This window comes from Alligator sinensis, unplaced genomic scaffold, assembly GCF_000455745.1.
Source record: "Alligator sinensis unplaced genomic scaffold, ASM45574v1 scaffold683_1, whole genome shotgun sequence".
Classification (NCBI taxonomy): domain Eukaryota; kingdom Metazoa; phylum Chordata; order Crocodylia; family Alligatoridae; genus Alligator; species Alligator sinensis.
This window is the reverse complement of record NW_005843242.1, coordinates 220826-230353: the sequence shown is the minus strand read 5'-3', so window position 1 is coordinate 230353 and position 9528 is coordinate 220826. Positions and strand designations below refer to the sequence as shown.

The 9528-nt window shown below is 61.7% G+C and overlaps 1 protein-coding gene across 1 annotated transcript in view; it reads right to left on the bottom strand.

The window, feature by feature from the left end:
* The window catches only part of DNMBP (dynamin binding protein), a 31787-nt gene that overhangs the window by 2461 nt on the left and 19798 nt on the right, over positions 1 to 9528 (bottom strand). The window contains 10 exon segments of the mRNA XM_025194556.1: positions 340 to 672; positions 5366 to 5494; positions 5743 to 5847; positions 6185 to 6315; positions 6521 to 6720; positions 7348 to 7365; positions 7856 to 8003; positions 8302 to 8401; positions 9216 to 9289; positions 9292 to 9369. Coding sequence (XP_025050341.1) covers positions 340 to 672; positions 5366 to 5494; positions 5743 to 5847; positions 6185 to 6315; positions 6521 to 6720; positions 7348 to 7365; positions 7856 to 8003; positions 8302 to 8401; positions 9216 to 9289; positions 9292 to 9369 — 1316 coding nt within the window.

Genomic DNA, 9528 nt, shown 5'->3' with positions numbered 1-9528 from the left:
TTAACTCCTTCCAGGCTCCATATGGCTCCTGCCCAATGTCTGCTGCCACCTAAGGTGCTCCCCCCTCCAACCCTGAGCACAGCAGGGTAGGGCAGTTTGGTTTTGCCCACGTGGCTCAGCTCTGGGGGCAGGGGACAAGCCCCAGGCCTGTGGATCCAGTGCTTTCCAACCGTGAGCTGCACTGGGGCCCCAGGGAAGAGAGGGTCCCCACAGAAGCAACCTCAGGGGCCAACGGCCCAGCTGCAGGGGGATAAACTGCAGAGTCCCCATGTGCCCCGGGGCACGGCAGTGTCTGCAGGAGCCCAGGGCAACCCCCTACGCCCGTGCCCTGCCACTCACTGAGAGCAGAGGGCTGAGCTCCTGCAGGGCCAGGCGCACGAAGTCGCAGTGGGCCGTGGCGTAGCCCCGCACGCAGCCGGCGAAGAGCTCCTTGGTAAAGCACTGGAACTTGGGCAGCTCGTCTAGCAGCTGGGCGTTGAGCGCCTCGTAGTTGTTGCGGGCCGACTGCAGCTCCTCCAGCGTCCGCTTGTCCTTCAGGCGCTCGGCCCGCTCTGAGCACGTGTGCAAATCCAGCAACTTGTCGAAGCGCTTCTGCACCAGCTTGTGGGGTCCCGTGAACATGCTCAGCAGCTGTGTCAGGGGTGCCATAACCAGCTGCTCTGTCCTCTCCTTCTGCAGGCGACACATGGGACGTGGGTCACTCCAGCTGCCCCCCCCCACATGTCTGGGGCTGAGGGGCTTGTGCCCTGCCAGCCAGGGCTCCCCAGGGCAGTGCCGCCCCTGGCAGCTCTTCTCCAGGGAGCTCCCCGCTGCCTGCTGGGTCTCAGCCATCCCCAGGGGAAGCATCTGCAGCTGCAGCCCATCAGGAACGTCCCGCTGGCACCAGACTTGCTCAGGGCAGAGGGTTAGACTAGAGACCCTGGTGCCCTGCACCCTTCCCTCAGCTGTGTCGGCCTCTCCTTGCCCCACAATCACCAGTTGGCCCTGCCTTGAGCCACCTGACTCACGAGAACCTAAGAACTGCTATTTACTGGCTCAGACCATAGGTGCATCTTGCCCGGTCTCCTGCGTGACACGGTGGCAGAGAGTGGATGCCAAAAGGGAGTGACCCGGGTCTGGCCAGGGGTTTCCCCCCTTCCCCTCTGCCTGGCAGCCTCCAGCACTGAAGGTCCAGGACGTTCTGATGCGGAGGCCGTGCCCCTCACTTAATAGTGACCGATGCCCCTTTCCTCCGAGCACATGTCCAACCCCTTGTGACTGGCTGAGCTCTCAGCTTCCAATGCACCTAGTAGTTGTGAGCTCCTACCCTTCAATGCCACTGCCTGGTGTTCGTTTTAAACTTACTACCTGCTCGTTTCTTTGTGACCCCTCGTTCTTGTGTTAAGAGATGGTAAAGAATAAATCCCTAGTGACTTTCTCTTCACCGTTTACTACTTTGCAAACCCCTCTCTTGTCTTCCTCGAGTCTCTTTTCTAAACTGACCAGGCCTGGCCCTGTTACTCTCTCACATGGAAGCCTCTCCATAGCACTCAGCACCCTCTTGCCCTTGTCGGGACCTTCTCCAGATGTCCTAGATCCTGTTGGAGGTGCGGGGCCAGAGCTGAGCGCAGCAGTCAGGGTGTGAATGCACCACGAATGTATAAAGGGGCCTCGTGATACTTCTCCCAGGGAGACCGTGGCTGCAGGTGTGGCCAGAGCGACAGGTCTCCCCAGGGTCAGGCCAGTGCCTGGGGCTGCAGCCCGTGCAGCAACCTCCCGGCCCGGCCCGGCCCAGCAGCACCAGCCCCACAGCAGACGCCCCTTCTACCTGCTCCTACCAGCCATGCCACAGCCCCCTGCCCTCCCCACAAGATGCCCCTACCTTTCCCCTGCTGCCCCCACAGCCCAGCCCCATTGACACCGTGCCCAGCTCTGCACGGTCGCCGACTCCCTCGCCCCAGTCCCCTCCTGTGCCTGGTGGAGAACAGGCTGCAAGCTGCTGCTCCTGTTCCCAGCCCCAGCTCTCACCTCTCCCAGTTTAACACCAATTGCAAAGCCTGTTGCTGCAGAGACCCTTTCCAGACCATCAGCGCAGGAGACTGGGGAGCACCAGCTCTGCTTTAATTAACCAGATTAACTCAGTAATTAAGCCCTGCTCCACACTGGAAGACAGCTCAAAGTGCTCCAAACGCTGTACAGACACCCCCCAGACTGCTTTGGAGTTTGCTGGGCCTCTGATGGGGGGGGGCAGCATTCATGGTCCAAATATGGGGTCGCATGACTGAGGGATTCCCCATCACAGCCCCCAAACCAGCACTGCTCACACCTGCAGACCCTCTCCCTGCACAGGGGACAGCAGGAGCCACGGTCTCGGCCCCATGCCAGCGATCCCAGCTAGAGCGCAGCTCCCCGAGCCTGACGGGCAGCACTGCGGGGGGGCTTGGCTCTGCGGGCAGCCGGAGATAGAGGTTTCCAGGCTGCACATCGCCTGCAGAAACTCATGGGGATGTGCGGGGGTCACTGACTCACGCGTGGCAAAGCTGAACCCGCTGGGGGCCGGCCCCTGCTGCTGACAGAGGGGCTTTGCTTGGGGGGATGGATCCTGTTGGCCTGTACGTCTGTGGGGCTCCCTGGGAGGACAGCAGTTGGGCTTCTTTCTTGCTGCTCCTCCAGCAACAGGATTATCTCAGCCTGATTAACTCATTAGCAGTGATTACCAGAGGGGAGGTAACAGCACAAGGAGGCACTTACACTTCCTGAACCCCTGACGCCCAGCCCTGCACGGCTGCTCACCGCATCTGTGCTCTGGCACCGCGGGGGTGGGGGCTGGAGCTGGGAGGGGGAAGGCAGGTGCTGGCAACACCTGGGCCGAGGGCCCCGCCAGTCTCCTGCTGCTGCCAGGATGGGGAGGGGGTGGTTAAAAAGCAATGGAGACCGCAGGCAGAGGCTGTGGCCCGGCTGCAGAGGAAGACTTTGAACAGATCTGACCATGGGGTAAAACTCCTTCATCCCAGGTGTGGAGACCAGGCAGACTCGGGGTGGGGAGAGAGGTAAGACACTCTGGGTCCTTTAGTCCCAGCAGGAGCCGGCACAACCCAGCCTCCACCCCCAGCCTGGGCTGTCACCACACCCAACGCTGCTGAGGAAGGCGAGAAAAAATCCCTGACACCTGCAACAATAGGAGGGGAAAAATCCCTTCCTGCCCCATGCGCAGCCAGCGAAGCCCAGCAGCCTGGAAACAGCAGCCCCCTCCGCTCTGCCCTGCAGCCTGGGGACAGCAAACAGGATCCCACCCCTCACACCCTCCTGGAGAGCTTTCTTCCTACTGGTCAATCCTTTTTCCTAACCAAGACAGTTTGTTCTCCTGCCGCTGAGTACAGGCCTCTCCATGGACTGCACTGGTCTTCTGGGGATCTGCCAGGAACCCGTGATGGAAAAGGGTTTCCTGAGCTCCCAGCTGCTGCTCTTTGCAGCACGCGCCAGCACACTACAGCTACTCTCAGAGCAGGGGTTTTCAACCTATTTTTCATTTGTGAATCCCTAAAGAATTTCAAATGGAGGCACAGACCCCTCTGAATTGTAAGCGAGGGTCTTCACATACTTCTGACTGATCAGTCATCTTCCGTGAACACCTTAAACATAGTCTGCAGTCCACAGGTCCACCCACTGTCCTAAGATCATCCCTGACCAGGGCTTGTCCAGCCTCTTCTTGAGCACCCCCAGCGACGGAGGCCCACCACTCCTTCCCTGGAGTCTGTTCCACTGCTTCCCAGCTCTGACACTGAGACGGTTTTCCTGAGATCCAATCTAAACCTGCTTTACCGTAACTTCAAGCCACTGGTCTGTGTCCTGCTCTCTAGAGCGAGAGAGAAAAGGTGTTCTCTGTTTTCATGGCAGCCCTTCAGATATTTGTTATATCATGCTGCCCACCCCCATCACTTTTTCCGCACACTAAAAATGCCCAATTCTCTCACGCTCTCCTCACGTGACTTGCCTTCCAAGCCCTTGATCACGTAGGTTGCCACCTCTGGCATCTCTCATATCTTCTCCACGTATTTTTTAAATGCAGGGCCTAAACCTGCACACAGTGCTCTAGATGAGGCTAACCACTGCCGAGCAGAGGCGCTATCACCTCCCATATCATGCACCTAACGCTCCCATCGATGCATCTCAAAACCGTGTTCACCTTTTGTGCAGCTGCATCACACTGCAGGCTCATGGAGAAGCTGTGATCCACCAAGACCCCTAGATGCTGCTCCGCAGTGCTGCCATCCAGTCAGGGGTTACCCATTTTGTATTCCTCCCCAGATGCAGCACCTTGCACTTGCCACCACTGAACTGCACTCTCATGGCTCTAGCTCAACTTCCCAACCTGTCAAGACCCTTCTGCGGTGTGCTCCTGTCCTCCAGCGTGTTCACAATCCTTCCCACCTTTGTGTCATCTGCAAATTTGCTCAAGAAAGCCTCTATTCTAGCATCCAAATCATTTGGTCTCCACTAGAAACATCCTGCTGTTGTGACACGGACACAGTTATAATGGCTTGCATAGAGCCACATTTCTCCAATTTGCTTAAGAGAAGGCCCACATGGTACTGGGCTGAAAGCCTTGCTGACGTCGACCTGCACGACATCCACTGGGTCCCCACCATCCACCCACCGCATTCCTTTGTGAAGGAAGAGATCCTGCTGGCTTGGCACGATCTCTTCCACAGACTGTTGCAGCTGCTTGTGATCAGCTTTTCCACCTCCAGACCCGTGCAAATGGGCTTTGCCATAGATTCCTCCAACAGGTTCTCAGAGACTGAAGTCCGGCAGACTCATCACTCAGTCCGCAGACAGCCCCGCTCCCCTCACCTCTGACAGCCTCTGTGCTCCAGCCTGGGGACCTGGCACTGACACAGGATGCATGACATCCCTCCTCCCAGCATGGGAGTAGCAACCTCTGGGGAGGCAGCAATCAGGGCTCAGACCCTCCCCAGACAGCAGGGCCCCTGGGTTGCCTCACACCCAGTCCCCACTCGTCCCTCCACTGCAGCCGCACCCAGCAGCAGAGGGGCAGGGGGCAATGTCCAAGCCGCCCAGCTGCTCTGGGGGCAATGCCACAGCCACGCTGGCATCGAGCACTCATCTCAACTCTTTCTTTCCTGTTTTTCAGAAGTTTGGACAATGTTGGCCAGTCCCTGGTTACCCTTCGCAACTCAAACTCGCCGTTCTCTAGAGCAGCTGGGTGACCCAGTAGAAAGGACCAGAGTGTAAAAGCACAAGCCTGGGCTTGGGGATGAAGCCCTGCAACCTGCCCACACTCACCCCCAGGCAGGTCCATGGGGAGGAGGAGGAGCCCAGGGCAGGGGAGGAGGAGGAGGAGGAAGGAGGGAGGGGCACTCACAAAGCTGGAAAAGAGCTGGTCGCTGATGAGCCGATGCACCTTCTGAAACTGCTCCAGGTCCCCACTGCCCTTCTCCATGCACAGGTCCCACATGCTCCCGGCTGCCAGCACCTTCATGCAGGCCGACTCCTGCCGGGACATGGGCAAGTCAGCGCCAACACCCGCACAGCCGTGGGCCAGGCAGCGCTGCTTCCCAGCACAGCCTGGGAAACCCTCTGCGCTCCACGACCCCTCCCAGGGAACGGGACCCCCGGAGCAGGGCCCCTGTCCTGGAGAGAAGGGAGCCCTCCCCGAAGAGCTTGGTCAGCCCAGGGGAATGGCACAGAGCCCGGCCATGCCCCTGAAGGAGCCGGCAGCTCCGAGCCGCCCCAACTCACCCGGACGTGCTGCAGGTAGAGGCTCAGGTCGCGGATGAAGGACTTGATCAGTCGCTCCTGCATCCGGAAAATCTTCTCCGTCTCCTCAAAGGCCTCATCCTTCAGCTGCAGCACAGAAGAGGGTGATGAGCCTGGTACCACCCAGTAACACCCGGCACTGCACCAAATGAGACCCGCTGGAGCCCGCAGCCCTGCGGCACACCTAGGCCATGAGGCAACCCCCGCCCCCAGCAGGAAAGAAGGGCCCGAGGGGCACTGACCCCCCGCCACCCCCCCAGCAGGGAGAGAGCAGAGAAGCCACCTCTTTCCCCAGATCCGGGCACAGAGCTGTAGGCTCAGCGTCAGTGTGGCGGGGGGACCCAAGGCTGGCAAAGGGGTGCCCTCAGGTAGGTGGGAATTAAGCCCGTGTGCTTCAGCCCTCAAGGTAGGGGATGGGTGCTACCTGGGGGGCGAAGCCCGTGAGGTGCTTGAGGTGGCTGCTGACGCGGTTGGACTTCTTGATGATGGAGTGGAAGTTGAGCTTGGAGATCTTCTCCATGAGGCTGTCTTCATCTGCCTTGCGGTACTTCAGTACTGGGGGGAGAGGTCCTGGGTCAGGGCCCCGAGCACTTGCATCCCAGACCCTCTCACCATCTCCTGTGCCCCCCAACGTCCCCTCTGCTGCGACCACCCCTGGCCCAGCTCCACTCCTGCCGCAGCTTCCAGCCCCGCACAGCCACGGTCCTGCTCCCTCCAGCCGTGCTGCTGCCCCCGACCCGGTCCCGTTGCGCTGGCTCACCCAGGTCCTTGCGGCGCTTGTACTCGTTGATGTTGACGTTGATCTCCTTGACAGCATGGACGGCGGCCGCCAGCGGTGCCTTGTCAGGGTGTCCATCAGGGGTGGCACTGAGCAGCTCCATCAACAGCAGTGGGTACCGCATCACCCGCTGCACCGGCTTGATGAGGAAGGAGCCCAGGTTGATGTAGTTTGCGCAGCCCCTGGGCAGGTGGGTGGGGAGAAGATGCAACGCACTGCAGCCGGGTCCCACGGACAGCCCCCAGCTCCCATCCGACCCCCCCAGAGCTGCTTCCAAGAGCCCAGCACCCTCGCCTGGCCCTGCCCTGCCCTGCCCCAGCACTCACTGCCTGCCAGATCTCTGCCGTGACCTCAAGCTCACAGCAGCCTCAAGCTGCCCCGACTCCACTCCACTGTCCATCTGCCATGATCCCAGTGCCCCCGGCTCTGCCCAAACACCCCACAGACCCTCACAGCCCTGATCTCAACCCAGCCCATTGGCCTGATGCCTGTCCCAGGGCTGTGGCCATGTCCCCACAGCCCAGATCCAACCAACCCGAAGGAGGAGGATGGCCCACGACAGCTTCATCCGTGCCGTCCAACCAGACAGTCCATGGACCCTACAAAGCTCTGAGCCCTCCAGCATGGCGCATCCCCAGCCCCCTGGCCCACACCCACCCCATGAGTCCTCCCCCATCTCTGGCCCCCGCAGCTCTGTATGCATGGTTAGGTCTCTGCAGGCAAGCGCACGGCTCGGGGCAGGGGTGTTAGTGCCAGAGCAGGGGCAGGGCAGGGCAGGCAGCAGTGAGCGCCGGTGCGGAGGCACTCACCACTCGCTGTACAGGCTCCTGCAGGCCGGAGCATGGAAAAGCAAAGAGAGGCGCCTGGTTAGCAGGGGAGTCCTGGAGCTGGTGCCTCGGCCCTGCGGCGATGCAGCCGGCTGCTGCCCGCTCCGTCCCCCGGCACACACTCGGGTTGGGGCAGTGTGGCCGTGGTGGGGACTCACTATCGTACCCCTGAGCCACAGGGGCTGGGGCTGCAGCCCAGATCCTCCATGCCCCAGCCCAAGGAGGCAAGGATGGGGGTCAGAGATCTTCTCCCTAGGAAGGCGTAGCCTCCCCCATGATCTTCCCAGCTCCATACTGAGCACAGGGCAGGAGGCATTCTCCACAGGGGGCTCAACCCGTCTCCTCCATCCAAGTGCCTGAGGCCTGTGGGCCCCAGGCCTTTGGGCAGTCTCAGTGTGACGTGGGGGTCTCAATCTCAGCCTGCAATACTGGGAGGTGCCTCCAGAACAAGGGGCAGAGGGCAGGGCAGGAGGGGGCAGGGGGCTCCCACCTGAGGGTCTCCAGGAAGTCCAGGAGGTGCCTCTGGATCCGCTCGTCCTTCTCGTAGGCCTCGAGCAGGGCGATGGCCTCGTCGTGGTTCTGGCAGTACACCTTGTACACGTCTTCCAGCTCCGCGCGGTGGGCCAGGAACACCGGCCCTGGGGGCACCAGCACAGGACGCTCATGGCTCCAGCTCCACCCCTGACCCGTCCAGGGCCGTCACTGCGCGTCCCCAACATGCGACACCCCGGCTTCCCCCGAGCAGGCAAGACAGGAGGTCCCACCGCTCTCCAGGGAGAAGGAGAGAGGGGAGGAAGAGTCCCCCACAAGTGGCACCTCTCCCCAAGCGCTCTCTCCTGCCCATCCCACCATGCCCCAGCTCCAGGGACCCATCAAGAGCCCCCACCCCGGGCCCCAGCACCGCTGGCCTGGGCACAAGTGGCAGTGAATCCGTACCAACAGCATCTGAGGCCTCCAGGGCGCCCAGCAGCTGCTTGGTGAAGCTGATCACCGTCTGGATGTTCCCAAAGAGCCCCTCGAAGTCAACACCCTGCACCTGGGGAGACGGGAACAGAGACCTCAGCAGGGCAGGGACCCATCCGCAGCCCCGCAGACCCCACTGCCATGTCTGTGCCTGTGAGCCCCTGTCCCTGCCACAGCCACCTCCCTCCACCGCCCCCCGCGCCTCACCCGTAACAATGCAGGAATTGCCACGGACGGGCTCAGACCAGGGTCCGTCTTGCTCAGGCTCTGCCCAAGTCCTGGGCCCTCCTGGCCACCCTCCTCCTGGCCCTAGCCAAACCAGCCCGTTTGCCCAGAAACGAGGCTCTGGCCAGGGGATCCCCAGGGACTGCGAGGCCGCCTTCCCATCCCTGGTCATTCACGCCTCCGGGCAGTTTCACTGGGCAGTGACCACTGGGTCCTTGGACTCATTCGAGGGCCAGCGTGCACTGCATGGTGCGCTCTGCTCCCCCTTTCCCCTTCTGAACTTTGACCCTGTTTTGTCTGGTTTTTGTCCCAAGGAATTAGTTGTTGCTTTCTCAGTGGCCTCCCATCCTAAGGGGGTTAGTTCTTCTTGGTGGGCACGGCCCCAACGCCCTGACAGTCACAAACAGGCCTGTGTTGTGTGGCTGGACCGGAGAGGGGCTGGGTCCGAGCAGGGTTTCCCTGCTCCTCTCGCCCTTGCAGCACTGAAGGTCCAGGCAGGTCTGACACAGAGGCCGTGCCTGGCGCTCCCTGCCCCTTTCCTCCTAAAACACATCCACGCCCTGGGTGAATGTGGCCGGACCTCAGCTCCCAGCGCAGGTGGCCACCGCTTGAGTGGGCGGAACACCGACCCGCCCGGCCCCGGCCCCGGCCCCGGCCCCCACCTGGGCCTGCTGCAGCGGCACGAGGACGCGCTGCACGCACATGTCCAGGTCGCGGAGGTAGTCCCGCTCAGCCGTTCGGCCGCCACCTTGGCCCGCTTCTCCAGCATGCGCTGCTCCAGCTCCGCCGCCGCCGGGGGGGCCGCCAGGGGCATCTCTGCAAGGCGAAGGCAAAGGCAAAGGCAAAGGCAAAGGCAAAGGCAGCGCTGAGCTGCGGCCCGAGCCCGAGCCCGCCCCCACGGGGCATTTCCATCTGAATGGCCGAGCGGGCTCGGCCGCACAAAGGGCCGGCGGCCGCCAAAGCCCGGCCCGGAGC